Below are 25,015 nucleotides of genomic sequence, written 5' to 3'. Positions count from 1 at the left end.
GTCATACATCTGGAAGCTGGTGATGTTCAGAGGAAATTGGATCTGAAAGCTGGACAGGATGGGTGTCTGATGACAGCTGAAGAGAAGGAGAGTTCCTTGTTCAAATGCATGATAGATGTAACTGAAGTCCTGAGAGAGGCCTGTGCCAGGGAGTCTATGCATGAAGAGTTCAAGAAGGCTGTGGGGGCGTGTAAGGTGAATTGGACCCCAGAAACAAGTCAGTTAGTAATACTGTCCACAACTGGTGCCACAGCTAAGAGGATAGCTACCCTGAGTGACATGCACTTGAGATATGTGCGCACAAAGTGGATGATCCAATTGCAGAATGAAGACGCTGCTAGCCGACTGGAGCATGTGAAAAAAGCTTGCAGTTTTCAGGAAAGTGTAATACAGGTACCCATCTCTATGGTAAAATAAGTCATTGGAAGGAATGGTCAAGCCGTGCAAGAGATGGTGGATAAGTCTGGAGTGGTAAGGTTGAGAATACCTAGTGTCCATGAAGACCAAATACCTCGGGAAAAGGGTATGGTTCCCTTCTTCGTTGTGGGAACAGAGGAGAGTCTTGGTGAAATACGGACTCTCCTGGAATATCGTATGGTATATCTGAAGGAGATAGAGCAGTTAAGGGTTAAAGGACGGCGCCTTACAGGACTGCTGCGCTCAGTTGATGGAAGATGGCTGCCACGTTTGACCCGAAATGTGGAAAAACAAAGGGGTGGAAGTACCCAGCCTAAGGAAAGAAGTAGTGTCACCTCAGTTGACTCAGGGATGAGTGACATAGCTGGGAGACCTTGTAGAAAAAATGTGGTGACTAAGGCTCTGGTGACGCAGATGGACTGTGACTTGAGGGCTAAAGCTCAAGCCCAGTTGACTGCTGGGGGCGGGAAAAACCTAACAAGGGTGTGATGATAAAGGATGCTCACATCCGACTGAGACGGTCCTCTCGACTGGTAGGGCAAGGTGACTTGCGTACCCGGTCTCGAGATCCCGGGGGTGTGACAAGTGTTCAACTCCATGGGTTTGAACAGAGGGGGGGAATATGTGGTGTAGTAACCAATGGTACAGCCAGGGGGTGCTGTGTGTGCACTGCAAGATGCACTTGGAGGCATAATTCTGATGAGACAAAGTCTGGCAGTGTTGTGAATGGCCGATGTGTGTTGCAGAGGGAGTCTGCGTGGTAAGTCTGATGCAATATTGTTGTTCTGGGACCTGTAGTCCCTCAAGAGTGTGTATATGCATGGTGTAGTTGTAAGGGAGACTTACTAGGCTACTTGTGTGAGATGGGCGGGACAGACTAGCCACACATCCACACTCCCACCTGTGGGAGTGGTTAGTACTATATAATGTGACTGAGGTCTGGTCACATTGTCTTGGAGTGTGGACCTGAATGGTCTATGCCGGAAGGTCCTGGAAGCCTGTGTTGGAAGTGCTGGAGAATAGGATTCCTGAAGATCACATGGCAGGGCTCTGGACCTAGCACATGCCAGTGTGTGGAACGGATGGAGATCCGTGTTGTACTGACCGGGGTCAGAGTGAGAAACGCCTGAAGGATACCTCTGTGAAGGAGAGGTATCTGAGAAACCTGTGCGGCACCAACAGGTAACGGAAAGCGATCCGTGTTATGCTAACCGGGGTTAGAAGAGAGAGACATTGTGTATGGGGCACCTCTGAGGCCAAGAGGTGTCCAGGAACCTGTGAAGGTCGCCAGCAGGTAATGGACGAGGTCCGTGTCTTATGCTGACCGGGGTCAGAGAAGAACTGTGATGAAGTTGAATATGTCCAGATGGTGTTCAAGCTGTTGCCAAGTTCCTGAGGATGCTTTATGTCGTGTGAAATAAACCTAAAAGACTCTGTTTTATAAGAAATCCGTGCCTGAGTGCGTTAATCCCGTGCCAAGTGAGTGTCCCCCAAGACACGTAGTAGGCGCTATGCTACAATATATATTTATATATATATATATATAATATATATATATATATATATATATATTAACCTGTGTTGCAAATATATTATCTTGTAAAGTTTAGATTTTAATTTCCCTTTCAACCAAGGGCAGTTACTTTTCCATCGCATGACATTGCTAAAACATAAGCAAGAGGTGTCATGCAGGGGAAGCAAATATCATGCCCCCAGAATATTTGATAGCTTGCTTTCTCCTGTTGGATGTAATGACACACAGCCCCACTCATCTTCGTGATTTCTGTACCTGCTCTATAGATACTGAGTAGAGCATAGCTATGTGTCACATTAGAAACACCTCTGCAGCTTTCATTTCAGGACACTGTCAGCTCTGCTCTACTCCCCTTCTCCCCACACTAGGTGCTTTGAGTAGTGATGAGCGAGTGTGCTCGTTACTTGGCTTTTCTGAGCACGCTCAGGTGCTCTCCGAGAATCTTGGGTGTGCTCGTAGATTATGTTTGTGTCGCCGCAGCTGCTTGATTTGCGGCTGCTAGACAGCTTGAATACATGTGGGGATTACCTAGCAAACAGGCAATCCCTGCATGTGTTCAAGTTGTCTAACAGCCGCAAATCATGCAGCTGCGGAGACAAAAACATAATATACAAGCACGCCAAAAATACTCGGAGAACACACAAGCATGCTCAAAAAACTCAAGTAACGAGCACACTCCCTCATCACTAGCTGTGAAATGAAACCTATACAAGTGTTGGTAATGACTCATAGCACAGATATACTCCCTCTCATTGACTGCTGTGAGATGAAAGCTGCAGAGGTGCTTGTAATAACACATAACTTGGCTCTACATCCCTTCCCCTAGGATCACTGCTGTGTAATGAAAGCTGCAGAAGTTGTTTGTAATATGACACATAGCTCTGCTGTACTCTGCACAATATATGCAGAGACCATGAAGAGAGCAGGGCTGTGGGTCATTAAGTATCTCACAAAAGAAAGGCAGCTCTAATCTCCTCTAGAGGCATGGCTAATTTTTCCTCCTTCATGATGTTTCTTGCTTATGATTGGGCAATGGCATGCAGGGAAATAAGTACATGCCCTCAGAAATTAATCTCTGGTAATGCCTCACTAGGGTTTATCATAAATTAGAATCTAAACTTTACAAGCTAATATCTCTACAATGGAGATGAGAAATTAAGAAATAAAAATAAATATGTTTGATTCAGCTCTGCAACCACAATTCCATGATGTGGCCAGTTTAATATGCTAAAACTGGTGAAATGTCCTTCATAACTGAATCAGTATTTGCCTTCCTATTGCAGAATACATGTAAATCATCTAGTAACTGTACCCTATCTGCAACACTTCTATACTAGTCATATACACCTTGGATCATACATAATCATTGAAGAAAAGACTTTGGTTTAAAGGAGTGGTCTGACAAAGTAATTTTCATTCTATATTCCTATCTATTTAATGCGAACTAATTTTTAATATACTTGAATTAAAAAATTCCTTACTGTTCCCCAACTACACTAACTACTTTTCTTTCTTTTTTTACTACTTCCTTTTTTGATGATGCTTTGTTTGAGAATCCCAGTGCATGCTGGGATACTGAAAAGAAGCGTCATCAGGGGACAGAGAGGCTCAAGTCACCAGTGATGCTCATTTCAGGGGATGGACTAATCCCTGTGCAATGGGCACAAAGACAGAACAATCGACTATCCCACCCCTGAAACGAGCGTCACTGATGGCACTTCGTTTCAGGGAGGGGCAGAGGCTGTGGCAGGGATCCCTGATGAAGCTTCACTTGTGTATTCCAGCATGCACTGGGACTCTCAAATGATGCGTCATTACAAAAAAGGAAGTAGTGAAGAATAATATAAAACCAGTTAGATAGTGTAGTTGGGGAAGTATAGGGAGTTTTTAATTCAAGTATATTTGAAATTAGTTTACATTATGGCATTAAATAGATAGGGATTTCGGATGAAAACTACTTTGTATGTTGGATCACCCCTTTAATGCTCAAATCATTAACATTTTCTGATATGACTATTACACCTAGTTTTGTAAGCTGAATTGCCATGAGCTCAAAGATACATAATGATCTCAGTTGATATTGTGACTGGATGTAAAGAGGACCGGGCCAGTAAGCTATGGTCACAATAAAATGAAGCAGAGATGGCCCAATGTAGTAAAAGTAAGCTTATTGCTATTCACTCCTGATCTCGAGACTCAGGCACTCTTCCTCACATCGCCTAGAAAAGGTACTTGACCTTTATGTACTTTATCCATACAAACCAATAGACATTACCAGATAGTATGGCCCCGATTCATCATTTGTGAGGGGGTTTTAAGTCACATTTTTATCTTGAGGAATTTGCTGAGATTTATTGTGCCAAATTTATCAAAATGGCATGGAGGGGTGTTGAATTTAGTGCAAAGTTAAAAAAAGGACCTTCTTTTCAGGCATTAAAGAGTTTCGCAACCTTTATGAACAAAATCACATCTTTGTTCAAAATTTCATAGAAGATGTGACTTATGGGAAAACATGCATACTGTACAAACTACACCAGGGGGCTACTGGAGTAGTGTTGTGTCCGTTATTGTGACTTAAAACACTGCAATTTATAAGCCAAAAACATCTGGAATCATTCAAATCCACCCACAAGGCAGAAAACAGAAAAACCCAAACAGGCAATCACATATAAAATAAACTTAAAAAAAGATGCTAATAGAATAATGAATTGGTTGCAAACAACACACTAAACTGGACAAAAACAGGCATAAAGGCAATGATGAATCAGGGCCCATGTGGTATCTCATGTTAACCTTCTAGTTTATATGATCCACAGAATGGAAAATTACTATGGTTCTTTCGGAAAATAATTTTTGTTGTGTCTAATTAATAGAAAAGAACAGTTGTGTTGGTAAAATGCCAAGGAGAACATATCATGTTTGTTCTTGCTAATAAACTATAAAAAACGTTAGTTGTGTTTCCCAAGGTGTGAAGTGTTCTAGGGTGTATATAAAGGATACATTTGTTATGTGTCCTAAACTGTAGTGTCAGATTATATTGAAACTTAATAAACTGCCACAGGCAACTAAAGAACTAGATATTTCTCATTTAAAGCCTTATTCTGTGCTACTTCATTTCCAACATGATACATGAAACATGATTTACAAGAAAAATAGCAGCAGAAATCTGAGCTTGACCCACAGGTTTCTACCACGATCTGCAAGTTGTCATCTCAAAGCAGATGTGGATTCATGTGAAACCTACTATTTTTACTTAATCTGCATTTTAAATATTAGAAATTAGGTAAACCTTTCAATCATAGGTGTCACCTGAAGCTCACAATCTGATGCAAAATCTCTACCAGTCCCAACTGTCTTCGAATGTGGCCTCCAAGACACCAGCAGCCAAATATAACTGCCCCCTCTGCCCCCTCTCTTATTTCCTTCCCTGTTAAGAAGTTGTATTTCATCAGATCCAATTTAATCTTCTTGTTGGAGTAGCAGTGAACAGTTGCCGTACCTGAGTTCAGATGCCAGGGATTGTTGTCAGATGCCATTTGAGGGATGGTCAACGGTGATGCACCACAGTTCGATTCCACAAGCTCTCCCACCACCTGCACCTGGGAGTTGTTTCTTGAGCGTAAGGCAAGCTTGAGAGGGGCAATAAGATTGAACTGGACCCTGGATAGGCAGCCGCTGAAGCCTGGAGTGTTGTAGGATTGAATCTCCTGGTCTATACTTCCAGTCTCTGGAGACACAAAGGAAAATTGATGAGTTAGCAAGACATTGCATTTTAAAGGATATGCAGAGAAGCCAAGTGGTCAGTCTTGTCAGCCTAAGAGACCTGCTTGTAAGCTGCTATATTTTCTGCATTGCGGTGCAGATAAATGAAAAAGGGCCTCAGTTAAAGGCTCATTTGGTGAACATCCAGATGAAAACAGCCATGAATTTCAGTAATCAGCACTTGCAATGTTGACTCAGCCTCCAAAAGTGAAAACCTGCCCCTACCTTTGGCATCTTGGATCATATACTGTAGATTTATTCATACAGTATATGTAATACACTTTTCTTTTTATTCCTATGCCCTTAATGCTAGTTATTATGCCTAAACAATGGGAACGTTGTGTAGCTGTGCATGCTGATTTTCAGTGCTTAGGTAGAATGAAATTCTGGAGAGTGATCTGAAAAGAATGAAACAGATCAAAGGCGTGTGAAAGTGAAAAGCTGCAAATGTGGTCGATATCTGGGTCTGTCTCCTCCGAAGCATGACGCCTTCTGACCTTGAAGAAATCAGCGGTATACCACAGGCAGGAACCAGACACATCCCAGGTGAAATCAGAAAATGAAAAAGATATATCATAGCAGATAGTTGCGCCAAGACGAGGAGACGTGCACCAGCTTCATGAAAGGTTCAAAACCTCGCAGAGCTATTTGGTGTGCAGTATATTGGAGAGTTGCTGTAATATATTTTGGAACCTGTAAGATTATCTAAAAAAATAGTAAAATGAGAATTTTCAAATATGAGAATGAATTGGAAATGATATTTAAGGAATAAATCTATAAATAACACCTATGAAATCTAATATTTGCACAATGTGTGTCCATCAGTGAACGATTTACCATTGTGGCCATCTAGAACTGATTTAGTAATCTCAATAGGACAGTCTGACTTTATCAGCAATAATTGGATCACATCACAATGGCAACCTGCCCCATGAAGCCCCCAACATGGCCTACGATAAGACTGAGACAAATTCCCAAGGTTTCAAAATGCATCCCTTTCTTTATGCCCTGAAGTTCAGCTTGACTGCTCGTTCCTCAGCTTCTTTGCACTTGTACATCTCTCAATGTTGGGCTACCTGTGCACCCTACCATGTAACCCTGCCATATATCCATGTAGCAGGTACCATTTGCTCACCAATGCACACCTGGAAAACCAGAATTACACCCAAGTTGTGATATACTGTAGGTATGCACAATTAATTAATCTAGGGAATTAACCTTTGGTTATACTACGTGTTCACAATATATGAGGGTTACATATAAGGTAATTAAATTATTGATCTTATTTATTTAGGACCAACATATTCTACTGCAATTTACAAATCAGAGGGTTCATGTACAGACAATCAGAAGTTTCATAGTAACAAACTAATCAGCAATGGAAACATTGTGAGTGAGGCTTTAGCTTATAAATCATACAATTTATGAGTAAATAAGGCAAAATTAAAAAAAAAAAAGAAAAAAAATAATTCAACTTTTATCATTCTCTTTTATTGGGCATCTGTCAACAGAATTTTACACACCATCCTATTTATTTGTACATGTAGCTTTTTTACAGACAAGTTCGGTAATACCTTCACATGTCCAATCCATTTCTCCGTTACTGAGAAATCAGCGATTCAAGTGATATGCAAATGAGGCTGAAGAGCTATGGTAGATCTGAAGTCTGTCACTCCAGCTCTATTCGCTGCCCAGCACTGTCTCCTCTGCGCATATAAATAGCTTGAGGTGTGAAATTATACTGACAGAATACTCTTAATCCATACATTGTGTCTTATTTTCAATGGTATTGTGGACAGCTGTCTACTTTGCCAACCTCTCATTCCTCCCGTGCTATAGCATATCCCACCAGTGCTAAACTAATTGTGCTTACCAAATAGAAAGTCTTTCTTTCCTTCTCTCTTTTTCTTATGTCTCTTTTTCTATTCTTATTCTCTTTTCATTTGCCTAGAAGGCTTGAATGTTGGTCAAGGTGGATCAATTTTGAAAGAAGCTCTGCTGCATAGATATGCTTATACTGTCTCCACCGATTATATGTGACCTTGCTCGTATGACATTGACCTTCACGACACACTGCATGCAAGCTTTTTAGCATTGTACTTATACAGTCTGCTTTTATTTCAGGCAAAAGAAAATCAATTTTACAAGACACATAGACGATTTTATAAACAATATCTGCATTTACTGCCTTCTAATGGTAATTCAAGAAGCACAGATGATGATGGGTTTTTGAAGAGAAATGCATGCTCATATAAAATGTGCCGTCTACTACTCAATATTACATAACGATAAGTTAACATGCTTCCAGCAACCTTATTGCTAATTTAATTGAGTGTGCCTACCACCACCGTGCCTCTGTAACTACAATGTACAATGGAGGAACATTAGAAACAGCTCTGTTACTGTGCAAGATGCCTTCAATCACTATTCCCTACTGTGATATTGGTGTGTATAGATAAGCAGAGCTGGAACAGATGGAAAGAACCCAGGATTCTAATTCAGCATTTGATGAGCGAAATGGTAAATCTAAAAATACTAATGTATCGCAGTTCTGAAAGGAAAATGTGGTAGGAGGATCTGCGAGACTTCCGGGACAAGTTTCAATCCCAATCGAACTGATAACATATTTGTATTTAGGAACAATGTAGAAATGTTCTGCTACTTTTTCATGATTTTTGACCTATGTATGGTGGTAAGATCTTCAACTGCTGGGAGATGAATACTAACATAATGTCTATGTCTACGGTAAATAATAATGTAAGGCTATGATAGAGTAGTACTACTTATGGTAGAGTCTCCCATGTACAAGAGGTCCTTGGTGTCATCCAATGTGCACTTTGAACTTCTCAACGTCTGATCGAATTTAGTTATTGAATTGTAAGGACAAAAGATTTGTAAATTTATATATGCTTGTTTTTTGGGGTACACTGTCCATTTGTTGTTTTGACAAAATTACCAAGAGGCAAAAATGTTGCATATAAATGCACACGTCACCTCAACTTCATTCAACAAACATGTCAGGCTGAGATTCATTTCTGTTCTCAGCTAAGTAATTGGTTAACGTTGCAGGATGTGACCACAGAGTCAGCACTTGAAGTTCGTGATTGAATCATTCTCGATGCTGGGAACTATGCCAGATAGTGGAAGGGTACAAGTCTCAAAGGTCTTTTCTAAAGATCTATAATCTAAGTGGTCAATAAGTGGCCACTAATAAAAGGAGAAATTAGTAATGATTGGGCCTCATAGGAAAACTGAGGGTTGTCCCTCAACATTTGACACATTCTTATACAATCCCTAAACAATAAGTTAAAATATCTTGAATCAATTTTAGGCTTTGGGGTTCGCTCAAATAATACGAAATTGTGCTGTCAGAATAAAAATCGGACAGCAGACTGACTATTGTTATTCAATAGGTCTGTTCAGAGGGATGAATTTTCACTCGTATGTGAAAAAATTTGCAGCACGCCCTAGTTTCTTCTGACTTTTGGGTGTGCACACTATTTTTTGTATTGGCTTTTTTCAGGTTCCATCTTTGTAACAATGCTGGTGTAGAACCCTAACGTATCATTGGGGCTGTGTACATGCATCTTCGCGAAAAGATATTTACGAAAGTTTAAAAATCATTATTTTCGGCAGCACATAATCCTGAGAAAATAGGACATGTGCCGCTGAGAATAATGACAGCCACTGAATGTTCTATTGCCAATCATTCTGTGCCACGGGAATTGTGATCAGTCTGTCTAAAAAGGGTAATTATCGACCACTGATTTCCAAACACGTAGCTGATTGGCAGATCTAGGTTGGAAAAACGCAGCCTTAAACATCTTTAGTAAATTTGTCCCAATGTATTTTGAGTCAATCGACTTTCAGTCACCAAAATTAAAGTGGTAAACTGACATATTAACCTTAAAAGTGAAAATCTAATTGTGCTAACTAGTCACTGTCAGTAAGCTTTTGAGCAGCTGTTGACAGATCTTACAGTTTGGTTAGTGCAACTTTATTCCACCTAAGAGTACCTGATGTTCATGACTACATACAAAATAGGCTGAAAAACATTAAAGCCTGGCAGCTGATTCATGCAGCCTGAACCATAGGCAGAAAGGATCATAGGCCGGGTCTGTTATAATGGACATATCCTGTATGTCTCACTCTGAAACACTGCATCTTTCCAGAGAGAATATACTCTGAAACAGCGTCTGATAGCGATCCGACTGACTATGATGACTAGTCCATGAGGCTGCTCCCCAGTGGCTTCTCGCAGACATACTGTAATTGTGAAGCTGCAGGTGGCCTGCCACTTGGACTAGTCATCCCAGTCACATTGTCCATCCATACATGGATGCAATAATGAAGCTAGTTTATGATACATGCTGTCTGTGGGTTGGCCAGGATGAAGCATTGGGCTTTAAAATTCATCATTTAAGATTAAAGGGAACCTATTAGCTCCACCACCTCTCCTAAACTGGTCCCATAACTTTATATAAGACTATTCCTGGACTAGGTTGCCATAAACTCCTTTCTAAGTCTGAAAAATCAAGTTATAAATGTGTCTTGCGGTAAAGAAACTAGCCAGGACTAGTCCAGCAAGGTTAATTTCATTACACTAGTCTGGCCTCAGATCTTGTAATCGGACTTGATTAACATCCACCGCGGGGGCAATATCACCATCATGGCTTTGCAACTCTTGTGAATGAGCATGACTTTCTGCCTTCCTGGTCAAGTGTTAGGAAGCTGGATGTACCCTGCTCAGCTTCACTGGTAAGAATAATAATAATTTTTATTTCTATAACTCAAACATATTCTGCAGCACTTTATAAGGAATTACTTCTTGTACAAACAAGATAAAACTTTACAGAGTGACACATAGTTCAACACAAGAAGAGTGATGGCCTGGACCACCATCTTACAATACATGAGACTCTGCTCATGGACAGAGGGGCTTTAGTGACACTAATCATGGCTCTCTGTGGCTGGCCGCAAAGTGGGATCGGTGTCACTAATATCTTCCTGGACATGACTAGTGGACATGGGAAAACAATGGCCCAACGGGCTAGTCATGGTTAATTGGCATACCACAAGCCAGGTATAACTTGATTTTACAGACATAGAAATTAGTGTATGACACAAAGGACCGTCTCATAATCCAGGAATAGGATATATAAAGTTATGGTGGTGGTTTAGGAGTGGTTAGGGGGCTGATAGTTCACCTTTATAAAATTACATCCTATGCAATATTACAGATTTCGATCAAATCTTCTGTCTCCGATCCGGTACATCCGCCACCAGTTCGGTTGTTTCTCTGTGCACACATCAGACCACTGTGATGGGCAATCAATAGTCACCGCATTGATTTAATCAGAGTTTGCTGTTTTTATCCCAAAATGCATACATGGGCCTGATTATGATATCAAAGTACTACATTTATAAAATCACACATCGGTCAATAGCAACTTGTTCACTTAAAAAGAAGAAATTCTTTTAATAAGAATAAATAGCAAAAAACCCCAGCAGACTTTACAGTTTCCTTTGAATATAATACTAATGAAAGACAGAGGAGCATTATTGCTTCCTATCATTTTATAGGTGTTTTATTATGTTTTGCCATTCGGCAGTCACCATCACGCACAAGGGTAATTACAGGATTTTTTCGTTAGTCCCTGCAGGTTATGACAGTGATAAGGTCCTCAAAATTATTACTAATCATTTAAAGTGGAGAGATAATGAAGGAGGATCTAATGCCACAACGGGGATTGGAAATAGATTTCCCATCAGACCCAACGTGTGCAGAGACTTGCATACAGTAGCTAGCCTCCCTGCAGCCTACATAATAGGAATTCTTCTACGAAGGGTTAATGCATGGCAATGTGAACAGTAGAACGGAGTAACAATTGGATGGGTGGTTTATGACATGCACATACAAAACCTTTGCAGCAAAATGCATCAATGAGGTGTCCGTCACCATGTGCCTTAGGAATCTAAGGGATCCGAATCTAATTCATTGTTTCTATTCTCTTCATGTAGAAATAGAAAAGGGAAAAATATTTGTAGGATTCCACAAAACCTAAATACACAGAGAAAGGTAACATTGCACAAAGGTTTACATGAGAAATGAGCAGTCGGCATGTATGCATTCTATATACAGCCGGCATGTATGCATTGTATATGTAGCCGGCATGTATGCATTGTATATGTATCCAAAATGTATGCATTGTACAGTATATACAGCCGGCATGTATGCATTGTATATACAGCCGGCATGTATGCATTGTATATGTATCCAAAATGTATGCATTGTACAGTATATACAGCCGGCATGTATGCATTGTATATACAGCCGGCATGTATGCATTGTATATGTATCCAAAATGTATGCATTGTATATGTAGCCGACATGTATGCATTGTATATACAGCCAACATGTATGCATTGTATATGTATCCAACATGTATGTATTGTATATGTAGCCGGCATGTATGCATTGTATATACAGTCGGCATGTATGCATTGTATATACAGCCGGCATGTATGCATTGTATATGTAGCCGGCATGTATGCATTGTATATGTATCCAAAATGTATGCATTGTACAGTATATACAGCCGGCATGTATGCATTGTATATACAGCCGGCATGTATGCATTGTATATGTATCCAAAATGTATGCATTGTATATGTAGCCGACATGTATGCATTGTATATACAGCCAACATGTATGCATTGTATATGTATCCAACATGTATGTATTGTATATGTAGCCGGCATGTATGCATTGTATATACAGTCGGCATGTATGCATTGTATATACAGCCGGCATGTATGCATTGTATATACAGCCGGCATGTATGCATTGTATATGTATCCAACATGTATGCATTGTATATACAGCCGACATGTATGCATTGTATATGCAGCCAGCATGTATGCATTGTATATGTAGCCGGCATGTATGCATTGTATATGCAGCCAGCATGTATGCATTGTATATGTAGCCGGCATGTATGCATTGTATATACAGCCGGCATGTATGCATTGTATATGTATCCAACATGTATGTATTGTATATGTAGCCGGCATGTATGCATTGTATATACAGCCGACATGTATGCATTGTATATGCAGCCAGCATGTATGCATTGTATATACAGCCGACATGTATGCATTGTATATGTAGCCGGCATGTATGCATTGTATATACAGCCGACATGTATGCATTATATATGTAGCCAGCATGTATGCATTGTATATGTAGCCGGCATGTATGCATTGTATATACAGCTGAAATGTATGCATTGTATATGCAGCCGGCATGTATGCATTGTATATACAGCCGACATGTATGCATTATATATGTAGCCAGCATGTATGCATTATATATGTAGCCGGCATGTATGCATTGTATATACAGCCGACATGTATGCATTATATATGTAGCCAGCATGTATGCACTATATATGTAGCCGGCATGTATGCATTGTATATACAGCCGACATGTATGTATTGTATATACAGCCGGCATGTATGCATTGTATATGTAGCCGGCATGTATGCATTATATATGTAACCGGCATGTATGCATTGTATATATATCCAACATGTATGTATTGTATATGTAGCCGGCATGTATACATTGTATATGAAGCCGGCATGTATGCATTGTATATGTAGCCGGCATGTATGCATTATATATGTAACCGGCATGTATACATTGTATATACAGCCGGCATGTATGCATTGTATATGTAGCCGGCATGTATGCATTGTATATGTAGCCGGCATGTATGCATTGTATATGTAGCCGGCATGTATGTATTGTATATGTAGCCGGCATGTATGCATTGTATATGTAGCCGGCATGTATGCATTGTATATGTAGCCGGCATGTATGCATTGTATATACAGCCGGCATGTATGCATCGTATATGTAGCCAGCATGTATGCATTTTATATACAGCCGACATGTTTGCATTGTATATGTAGCCGGCATGTATGCATTGTATATGTACCTGGCCTGTATGCATTGTATATACAGCCGGCATGTATGCATTGTATATACAGCGGCATGTATGCATTGTATATACAGCCGGCATGTATGCATTGTATATACAGCTGACATGTATGTATTGTATATGTAGCCGGCATGTATGCATTGTATATGTACCTGGCCTGTATGCATTGTATATGTAGCCGGCATGTATGCATTGTATATACAGCTGACATGTATGCATTGTATATACAGCGGCATGTATGCATTGTATATACAGCCGGCATGTATGCATTGTATATACAGCTGACATGTATGTATTGTATATGTAGCCGGCATGTATGCATTGTATATGTACCTGGCCTGTATGCATTGTATATGTAGCCGGCATGTATGCATTGTATATACAGCTGACATGTATGCATTGTATATACAGCGGCATGTATGCATTGTATATACAGCCGGCATGTATGCATTGTATATGTAGCCGGCATGTATGCATTGTATATACAGCAGCATGTATGCATTGTATATACAGCCGGCATGTATGCATTGTATATGTAGCCGGCATGTATGCATTGTATATACAGCAGCATGTATGCATTGTATATGTAGCCGGCATGTATGCATTGTATATCTAGCCGGCATGTATGCATTGTATATGTACCTGGCCTGTATGCATTGTATATACAGCCGGCATGTACCGGTATGCATTGTATAGATATGGGCATAAATAAAATAAAAGTGGTGAGGATGCAAAAACATCCTTTAGTCATAAAATATTCACGCTCCTGCTACTGACACTATACATGACCATACAATAAAGAAATAAAGAAGTAAGTGATCTCTGTGCTCTCAGAAAGGGTTTGGCATTGCAATGTGCTCTTACCTGCTGCCTCCTCAGTGGTGATGGGTGTGTGGTGCCAGGCTTGTGTGCCAGGGGTGCCTGCAGTATTCCTCAGTCTGCATTCACCGCAGGCATCCTGACTCTGAGCCGCACAGCCTTAGTCATGCACTGAGATGCAGGTGAAAGGCTGTGTGCAAAACAATGCCTGGAGCCTAGGGACCAGATACCGGCTGGACTCGCAGACTGATGCTGGGGCTCAAAATACGAACTGGATTCTGCTTAGGGAGGTCAGGTTTAGAAAATAGCACAATCCACATGCCTTGAGGTAATAATTTAAACTTAAAGGGGTTGTCTGGTGAACACAAGATATCGCCTGTACATAAGATAGATGATATCTAGTTGATCGATGAGGGACCGACCACTGAGACCCCCACATATGAGAAGAATGTGGAACTTTTATCCCTGTTAGAATAGAGTAGTAGTGTGCATGCTTGACTGATGCTCCATTCATTTATTATGGGGCTGCTGAGCGCTGTGCTCCATAGAAAATGAATGGTGTCCGAACTGACGCTCCATTTTGACAAAAATTCCCTGTTGAGGATAAATATTCCCTGATCTACTGATGAGTTCAGGTCCAAGTGATGGGACACCCACCGATCAGTAGGTTATCACTTGGGTGGGTGATAAGTATGACATGTATGCATTGTATATGTAGCCGGCATGTATGCATTGTATATGTACCTGACCATACAATAAAGAAATGGAGTTATCACTGATAACTGGTTTTCCAGAAGCACATGAAGAAAAGGACAGCACCACAGCAATTGTGAAAAGACAGCTCCAAAGTTTATTCTGCCATCTGCAACATTTCGGTCCATGGACCTTTTCCATGCTTGAAAAAGGTCCACGGACCGAAATGTTGCAGATGGCAGAATAAACTTTGGAGCTGTCTTTTCACAATTGCTGTGGTGCTGTCCTTTTCTTCATGTGCTTCTGGATTTACCTACTGGGATGGATCCCCTGGTGAGGACATGCACTCTGCTGTCCATAGAGACATTGCCATTATAGGGTGCGGCTTTACTATTTATATTTGATACTTGATAACTGGTTTTCATCTGACAACCTCCTCAAGCTCGGTAATAAGCCCAACTCTGTTTAGAATTGAGTACAGAAACATATTTTGGGAATATATATATTTATATGTCTTCTACCATATAAACTCTTAAAGAGGTTGTCTGCCCTTAGGGTACAAGTCTGCAGTCTCTCCATGTGACTGCAGACTTATGAATCCTTATATCATGCGCACTGCACGTTGTGAGGATTCTCTGATGCCGAGAACGGTGGTCATGTGATCGCAAGTATGCGATATGCAAACTCCCGGCCACATTCTGACTAGATGGGCTAGGAGTATGCATATCCCGATGCATCTGAATGTGGCCAAGAGTATGTATATCGCATACTTGAGTTCACAGGACCGTCACTCCCATCATCGGTAAATCTTCACAGTGCGTGTGATGTGAGGATTCACAAGACTGAGGTCTGGGTTATACTCGGGAGAAGTCTTGGAGGCGATTGGGTTTGGAACAGAGGAGTGTAGAGGTGAGAAGGAAGTGTTGCGAGCACCAGAGAAAACGTGTGATAAGATATCTTGAGATTAGTTTGTAGATATATGAAGATATATGAAGGAGACAGATTATGGGCAGCCTTGTAGATCAGTGTTAGTAGTTTGAACTATTTGTTGGGGAATTGGAAGCCAATGAAGAGATTTGTACAGGGGTGAAGCAAAGCACATTAGTGAGGAGAGAGGTGGATTAATTGGTAGCAGAGTTAAGAACGGGCTGGAGAGATGTGTGAGTGTTGGCTGGGAGGCCACAGAGGAGGATATTGCAGTAGTCACAGCAGGAGATGATGAGGGCATGCATTAACATTTTAGTAGATTCAATGTTGAGAAAAGGATGGATTCTGGTAATATTTTTGAGCTGGATGCAGCAGAAGGTGCTTAGATCTTGGATGTGTGGTTTGAAGGACAGGGCAAAGATCACTTTGGGGCAGTGTACTTCTGGTACATGGGAATGTGTGATGTCATTTATTGTGATAAATAGATTGGGTAGGAGAGTTGAGTGGGATGAGGACAAATGATGAGTTCGGTTTTGTACACATTGAGCTTTAGGAAGTGTGATGAGAAGAATATTGTCAATATACACTCTGGGATTCTGGACAGCATGGGAGTGTCATATGGTCCAGAGAGGTAGATCTGAGTGTCATCAGCGTATAGATGATACTAGAAGGCATGGGACTTTAAGAGTTGTCCCAGGCAAAAGGTGTAGATGAGAAGAGTCGGCATCACAGGACAGAGCCTTGAGGGACACCGACAGAGGAGGAGGAGGTAGTATGGAAATGGTAGACGCTAAGTATGTGGTTAGTAAGGTATGTGGAGATACAGGAAAAGGAAAGTTCTTTGATGCCAAGAGAAGAGAGGATCTGTAGTGGTCAAGTGTGTCGAAGGCAAAGGACAGGCCTAGAATGAGGAATATAGAGAATTGTCTTTTAGCTTTGGCGGTAAGTTTTTAGGGCAATTTCGGTGAAGTGATTTGGACAGAAGGCAGATTACAGGTTGTGGAAGAGTGAGTTGGATGAGAAGTGGGAGGATAATTGGATGTGGAAATGTTGTTCGAGGAGTCTGGAAGCGAACGGAAGCTGCGATATAGTACCATAGCTGGATATAGAGGGAGGTTACGGAGGAAGGACATTGGTCTGTTAAATGGAGATGTCGTAGTGGTTGAGCAGTAAAGTCTTTCCTGATTTGGTCGATCTTGCTTTTGAATTGTGGGGCATAGTATTCAGAAAAAATTAGGGAGGCTGGGGGGGGGCAATGGTGGGCTGAGGAAGGAACTAAAAGTGTTTAATAACTGGGGTTATGGGACAGAGAAGATATGAGGTTGTAATTTAGTCCTGTTTAGCAGAGGTGAGGGCCATCTTTTATGTGAAAGTTTGAATGTTTGTTTAAATGTATTATAGGCTTCATGTAAGTGTGTTTTATTTAAGCGCCGCTCCGCAACCCTGGAAACTTGACAAACCTTTTTAGTGAGGTTGATGTGCCAAGGTTGTCTATTGATTCGTCACACCTTGCCATGCACAAGAGGGATGACCTAGTCAATAGTTAATGCCAGTGTAGCATTGCAGAGAAAGGTGGCTGTGTCTGTGTTGTGGAGTGCAGATAAGGATGACAGTGGTAAAAGAGAATAATCAAGAGGGTAGGTGGCACACCCTTAATGCATGATATGAATTTGAATAGGGTGCTAATTCCTTTGGAGCCAACCCTTGAGATCCTATAAATCCAGAATGAATGGAAAGAAAGAGCTGTACAACATATGGCAGGTGGAGATGCTTAATAAGAATGTATTACGAATATCTCATATCCATAGATTTTCTCGCTGACATAACGTTTTGGGTAAATCCTCTTCAACAGACATGTCTGTTGTGGTAAAGGCTCTCAAAATTAGAAAGGCCCCAGGATTTACAGTGGGCTTCCCAAAAGTAAAAAGGCAAACCAGGACCAAGCATTGTGTAGAGTGAGTTGTTTACCTGAAACATTACGTTTTATCTATACTTACGGTGGTGTAAAGTATGGACATGAGATAAACTGAATAAATCCTAATAAAGCATCTTCACATGCCTTATGGTGTCCAGTTCCTTCTTTCAATTCATTAATGGTAGAACAGAATCAGAGACAAATAATAGGGGGTATTAGCATTATGATATTATATATTAACCTATAACCTTACTAAAAACAACTATGGATGATATTGTTCCAATGATGACAATAGTCACTAATTTGACTGGTGCAAACAAAAAGCAGCAAAAGGTTGAGGCTAATGAGACTACAGGGAATCATCAGTAGGATTAAAGGGAACCTGTCACCCCAAAATCGAAGATGAGCTAAGCCCACCGGCATCAGGGGCTTATCTACAGCATTCTGTAACAGACCGTGAATACAAAAAGAGGACGTCATCGCAAGAAGATGGGAGGCCCCGGACTGGACCGCGATGCCCATCGGATCAGACCGCCCCCCCCCCAGGTGAGTATAATATAACCTCTTTTTCTCATCTTTCAGGATACATCAGGGGCTTATCTACAGCATTGCAGAATGCTGTAGATAAGCCCCTGATGCTGGTGGACTTAGCTCATCTTCGATTTTGGGGGTGACAGGTTCCCTTTAACCCTGTTAAGCCATATATGTGGCTACATAGGACATAGGAAGCTGTATAAAATGAATCCTTGATATCCTTTTTGTCAGTATGGCCGGTACTTAATTTCTCTGTCACTGATGCTCTGGAACGCCCGCTCTTGGCACTCTCTTTGTCTCATATACTCTGTCCTGTCTTCACCCGTTATCTCGCTGAGTTAGAAACTCTGGGCTGTACTGCTAGGTGTCCTCTCCCAGGACCCTTCTCTATTTGAACACTCTGTCCTCCTGTCGGTTTTCCTTTCCTCTTTGCTTTGGTTTACGCTAACCGGCGTGTCAGTCTCTCCTCATTTCCACACTGCTTACTGGCAAGACCTTAGGTCTACTCTAGAAGCACACTGTGCCCAATCTGACGTTATTAGCGGAAACTCTCTCTGTTCCTCCACCTTAGCTCCTCCCACTAAGGGCTAGTCCCAATCTTTAATTGTAACACTCCCTACTGTCAGGCAACACACAACATAACACCATTAATGCATATCACAGTTCAAATTACACAATATAATAATACACTTGGTATCCTCACTTAGCGTGGCGGAAGCTCACTAGCAGCTTCTCTCTCCAGCTCTTCACCTTGCCTTTTGCTTCTTTTCCTCCTTTCAGTCTCTTTCAAGCTGCTCTGCTCTCTTTCTTTCCTTTCCAAGAGCTGCAGAATCACTCGTCTGCACGGCCCAAGCTTTCCTTCCTCACTCCTCACTCTCCTCTCACCAACTGTCTCTCTCCAACTGCCTAGCAACTGCCTCCTCATCCCGACCAGAGAGAGCAGCTCCCCTGAAGTAGGGTGCAGGGCCGCCATCAGGGCATGACAGCCGTGACTGGCGTATGGGGCCCGGTGAGCAGAGGGGGCCCGCATCGGGCCCCGTCTCATCTGGTCACCGGGCCCCCCCTGCAGGCGCTGCGGCAGCGGCACACTATTGACGTGCGGGCCCGCGCCCGCACGTCAATAGTTAACAGCCGCCAGCCAGTCTGAGGCTGGCGGCTGAATAGGGCCGCAGTGCGCACTCGCCGGCGTTGCCGGCGTCTGACGTCATTGTCAGCCGCCGGGCCCGGCGGCGAGTGCGTCTGTGTGGAGCCTGGAGAGGGAGCTTCACCCGGCGCTGGAGCTTGGCCAGGTAAGAAGTTGTGTTTTTTTTTTTCTTTGAGAGCTGCTGCGATCCGGGGGGCAGGATGATGGACACACAGGGGCAGAATGGTGGACACAGTGGGGCAGAATGCTGGACACACAGGGGCAGAAATGCCGGACACAGTGGGGCAGGAATGCTGGACACAGTGGGGCAGAATGGTGGACACAGTGGGGCAGAATGGTGGACACACAGGGGCAGAAATGCTGGACACAGTGGGGCAGAAATGCTGGACACAGTGGGGCAGAATGGTGGACACACAGGGGCAGAATGGTGGACACACAGGGGCAGAATGGTGGACACAGTGGGGCAGAATGCTGGACACATAGGGGCAGAAATGCCGGACACAGTGGGGCAGAATGGTGGACACAGTGGGGCAGAATGCTGGACACAGTGGGGCAGAAATGCTGGACACAGTGGGGCAGAAATGCTGGACACAGTGGGACAGAATGGTGGACACACAGGGGCAGAATGGTGGACACACAGGGGCAGAATGGTGGACACACAGGGGCAGAATGGTGGACACAGTGGGGCAGAATGCTGGACACACAGGGGCAGAAATGCCGGACACAGTGGGGCAGAATGGTGGACACAGTGGGGCAGAATGCTGGACACAGTGGGGCAGAAATGCTGGACACAGTGGGGCAGAAATGCTGGACACAGTGGGACAGAATGGTGGACACACAGGGGCAGAATGGTGGACACACAGGGGCAGAATGGTGGACACAGTGGGGCAGAATGCTGGACACAGTGACACAGGGGCAGAAATGCCGGACACAGTGGGGCATAATGGTGGACACAGTGGGGCAGAATGCTGGACACAGTGGGGCAGAAATGTGGACACACAGGGGCAGAAATGCTGGACACAGTGGGGCAGAAATGCTGGACACAGTGGGGCAGAAATGCTGGACACAGTGGGGCAGAAATGCTGGACACAGTGGGGCAGAAATGCTGGACACAGTGGGGCAGAAATGCTGGACACAGTGGGGCAGAAATGCTGAACACAGTGGGCAGAAATGCTGGACACAGTGGGGCAGAAATGCTGGACACACAGTGGGGCAGAATGCTGGACACACAGTGGGGCAGAATGCTGGACACACAGTGGGGCAGAATGCTGGACACACAGTGGGGCAGAATGCTGGACACACAGTGGGGCAGAATGCTGGAGACAGGGGCAGAAATGCTGGACACAGTGACAGGGGCAGAATGCTGGACATTGGGGCAGAATGCGAGACACAGTGGGGCAGAATGCTGGACACAGTGGGGCAGAATGCGAGACACAGTGGGGCAGAATGCTGGACACAGTGGGGCAGAATGCTGGACACAGTGGGGCAGAATGCTGGACACACAGTGGGGCAGAATGCTGGACACAGTGGGGCAGAATGCTGGACACAGTGGGGCAGAATGCTGGACACAGTGGGGCAGAAATGCTGGACACAGTGACAGGGGCAGAATGCTGGACACAGTGACAGGTGCAGAATGCTGGACACAGGGGCAGACTGTGAGACCCAGGGGCAGAATGCGAGACACGGGGCAGAATGGAGATACGGGGCATGATTGGAGACACGGGGCAGGATGAAAGACATGGGGGCATGACTGGAGACAGATGGGACAGGATTGGAGACAGATGGGGCAGAATGGAGACACCGGGGGCATGATTGGAGACAAGTGTCAGGATTGCAGACATGGGGGCATGGCTGGAGACATAGGGGGCAGAATGGAGACATGGGGCATGATTGGAGACACTGGGGGCAGAATTGGAGACAGATCGTGCAGGATCATGGGGCAGGATGGATATGATGGAGACAGATGGGGCAGGATGGAGAGATCACATGGGGCGATCATATGGGGCAGGATAAGGAGATCATATGGGGCAGAATGGATACTCATGAGGGCAGGATGGGAGAATATCTGGCTGACGCCAGGAATGAGACACACGGGGCCAGGCTGGGTGATATTATTAATACCATAGGGGCTAATTTAGGGATATTATTACTGCAGTGATGTATTTATTTTATTTTTTGAGTATACTGTTTTAAATGGGGGGCGGTCCTGTTACTGTATAGAGTGATACTATGTCGCCTTCTTCATGTGGTGTAATGTAGAAGTTGTGAAAAATTAAGTAATGTGTTCTGCAAGCGGAGCTCGAGATAACTGTGTTATTTCCTGCAGAGAGAAGTCCTGGCTGGATGAAATGATGGCGGTCTGTGCTGGATGAAAGATGAAGGACTTCACCTAGAGACGTCACTGGTGAGTCAGTGTGTTACCTATACACTGACACTATACACTGTATACAGAGCTCCTGTGTATAATTTCACTAGTGATCACTATATTATCTGTACACAGACACTGCATACTAAGTACAGATCTCCTGTGTATAATGGCACTTATGGTGATAGTATGGTGCTTTTTTAAAAATTACTGATCAGAATTGTAGTATTCAGTCACTATGTGGTGGTAATATGTGGTCTGGACATGGTGTTGTGGTATTTGTTCCTTGTATGTGATATTATTCGATCACTGTGGTGGTAATATGTGGTCTGGTCATGGTGTTGTGGTATTTGTTCCTTGTATGTGATATTATTCGATCACTGTGGTGGTAATATGTCATCTGGTCATGGTGTTGTGGTATTTGTTCCTTCTATGTGATATTATTGGGCATTTTAAAAATTGAAAAATAAATAAAAATATACCTAAATTGTATTGCATATTTTAACAAATATTTAATAGGTTACAGCAGAGTAGGGCCCGGCCAAAAGTGTCTACCGTGTTATGGTGGCGGCTTAAAAAATCTTTTGGCCAAAACAAAAGCTGCCTGCTATATGTGTGATCTGGTGATGGGAACTGTTAATGTGTGATTGGTGAGAAGTGGAGTTTTTCCAAGAGAGAGCGGTGGGACTGTGGACAGTTCGAGGGGTGGAGCCTGGAGGCGGGGCTGGGGTGGAGCCTGGGCGGAGTCTCAAGGGGGCCCCGAAAATTTTGCCAGTATGGGGCCCCGAAATTTCTAGTGGCAGCCCTGGTAGGGTGTAGAGCTCCCCCTTCTGGCTTGGAGTCAGAATGGTGTTGTATGTGCTGAATACCTGTTAAAGGGGTCCTTTCCCACTTCCAAGCATGACATTACTCTCCCCGTGAGGAAAGCAATGCCACTGTAACAACCGGTTACCTGGGGTGTTACACACACAGCTCAAGAAAGTGGGAGCTGTGATTAAGAGAACTGATCTGGAAATTGCTACTGCAGGGTACTGTGCCTGGGGACTCTGATTCTACAAGACTTATAATAGCCCTGCCAGTAGCTAATAGGCAGGGAGCGAAAGGGAGGTGAGCAGTTAAGTGCTGTGTAGAAATAAATGGAGTTTGCAGAACTAACTGGTATGTTAGGAGTTAAAGGGGTATTCACATCTCTAAGATTCCATCCCAATATGTAGTAGGTGTAATAAAAATAATATTAGCAAATACCTCCAATTAGAAATGTAGTGTAATTTTCTGATTTTCTATGTCTCTTTTCTCATGTGCAGGCATAACGGGACCTTAGGTATCCATGGTTACAACCACTAGCAACTACCTGTCACTATATCAGTTGTCATAACCATGGATTCCTAAGGTCCTGTAATGCCTGCATATGAAGAAAGACATAGAGAGTTAGAAAAACTATACTACTTAACTATTTGCAGGTATTTGCTAATATTGTTATTATTACACCTACTACATATTGGGACAGAATCTTGGAGATAGAAACATCCCTTTAATTTCTCTCCTGGAATGTAACTGCTGTGCATAATCGGTTAAACTCTAGTAGTCAAGCTCCATGGAAAAAAAGCTGTACACTGTGTAAAATGAAAGCTCTCATTGCAGGAGAATGACAACAGGTAGAAAAAGCAACTCAAATTCAAACTAGCTAGCTTTCACGCTCTCAAACTAGGTAAAGCTGTTTACTAACATGACAACACCCCTTTAAAGTGTTTATCCCACTATTCTGGCTTAAAACACCTTTACAAGGTGCAATATTTTTGTTCAATTCAAAAATTGTACAAAAAAATATGGCTTTTGGCTTTTTCATTCCAGTCCGGGTAGGACAGGGCATGGCTGCCCCACCTGTCAATTTCATGAAAAGTTACACCACTTTAGTTGTTCTCCACTTCAGAAACGTACTCCAGTACTTGAGTGGAGAAAATTTCTGGTGAAGGTGAACTCCAGTCCTAATTTATAAGAGGTGTCTCTCTCGTGATGAATTAGGCACACTGTATTTCATTGAGCCTGTTTATTAAGACTGGCATGTAAAACTCCGGTCTTAATGAATCGGCCCCTGAAATCTTTTTAAAGGTGGAATAACTCTTAAATGTAATTATATTTCGTACAGTTTCCTAGCATATTCATGGTTATAGAACAGGCCGGTGAGTACATCAGTCGAGGAACTGGATGGTTTTCTGGTCATTCTGAGCTGTAGAGTGGGCACAATGACATAGGAGCCCTGGATCCTAATACACTCAGGCAGCATGTGAGATGTGTGAGACAGCTGCTTTCTCTATGTGACGAAATCGCTTATATGAATGAAAATGCAAAACCAGAGTCCGGCTACTGATTCTGAATTTCATTGGTTTCCCTAAGTGCTCTCAGCTGACGTTTATATCAATGTTTGGTCCCTGAGGACGTCCTCATTGTTTCCCATTCATTTGACCTGGTCTTTTGTTTTTCCAAAAAGATGAAAAAGACAATTTCACGCTGGAGCAGCTGAAGTGTTATCATCACAGGGGTAGTACTTCATTTCAGTAGCCCCAGTGGGCACTGAGATTAGCGGCCGCTGACACTGTGATTCATATTACATTAGTGGGCATTGAGCCAACTGCGTGAAGCCACAATCACATTAAGAGCAGGTGGTAGCGGACTGGTGGGCAAGCCTCTGCTGTAACAGACCGGTTTTTTGCCATTGATGGATGATACACGAGCAGTGACTTACTTTTTAGATGTATATTTTAGCAATAGATATCCATAATATAAGTATATGCATCATACCTGTCAGTCTGATGTGTGTGCCAAGCGCCATCATTTATAGGGCTCCACGATCCCTATCAGAATACTCTTCTTTTAATATTATTTTTCAGAAGGTGATACA

The 25,015-nt window shown here is 42.8% G+C and overlaps 1 protein-coding gene across 1 annotated transcript in view; it reads right to left on the bottom strand.

Annotated features, from left to right (window-relative positions):
* The window catches only part of LOC138643322 (contactin-associated protein-like 2), a 342,436-nt gene that overhangs the window by 15,459 nt on the left and 301,962 nt on the right, over positions 1-25,015 (bottom strand). Inside the window, exon 11 of the mRNA XM_069732251.1 lies at positions 5,451-5,678. Coding sequence (XP_069588352.1) covers positions 5,451-5,678 — 228 coding nt within the window. The remainder of the gene's footprint in view (positions 1-5,450; positions 5,679-25,015) is intronic.

This window comes from Ranitomeya imitator, chromosome 6, assembly GCF_032444005.1.
Source record: "Ranitomeya imitator isolate aRanImi1 chromosome 6, aRanImi1.pri, whole genome shotgun sequence".
Taxonomy (NCBI): domain Eukaryota; kingdom Metazoa; phylum Chordata; class Amphibia; order Anura; family Dendrobatidae; genus Ranitomeya; species Ranitomeya imitator.
The sequence above is the reverse complement of the archived record's forward strand: the minus strand, read 5'-3'. Positions and strand labels throughout refer to the sequence as shown.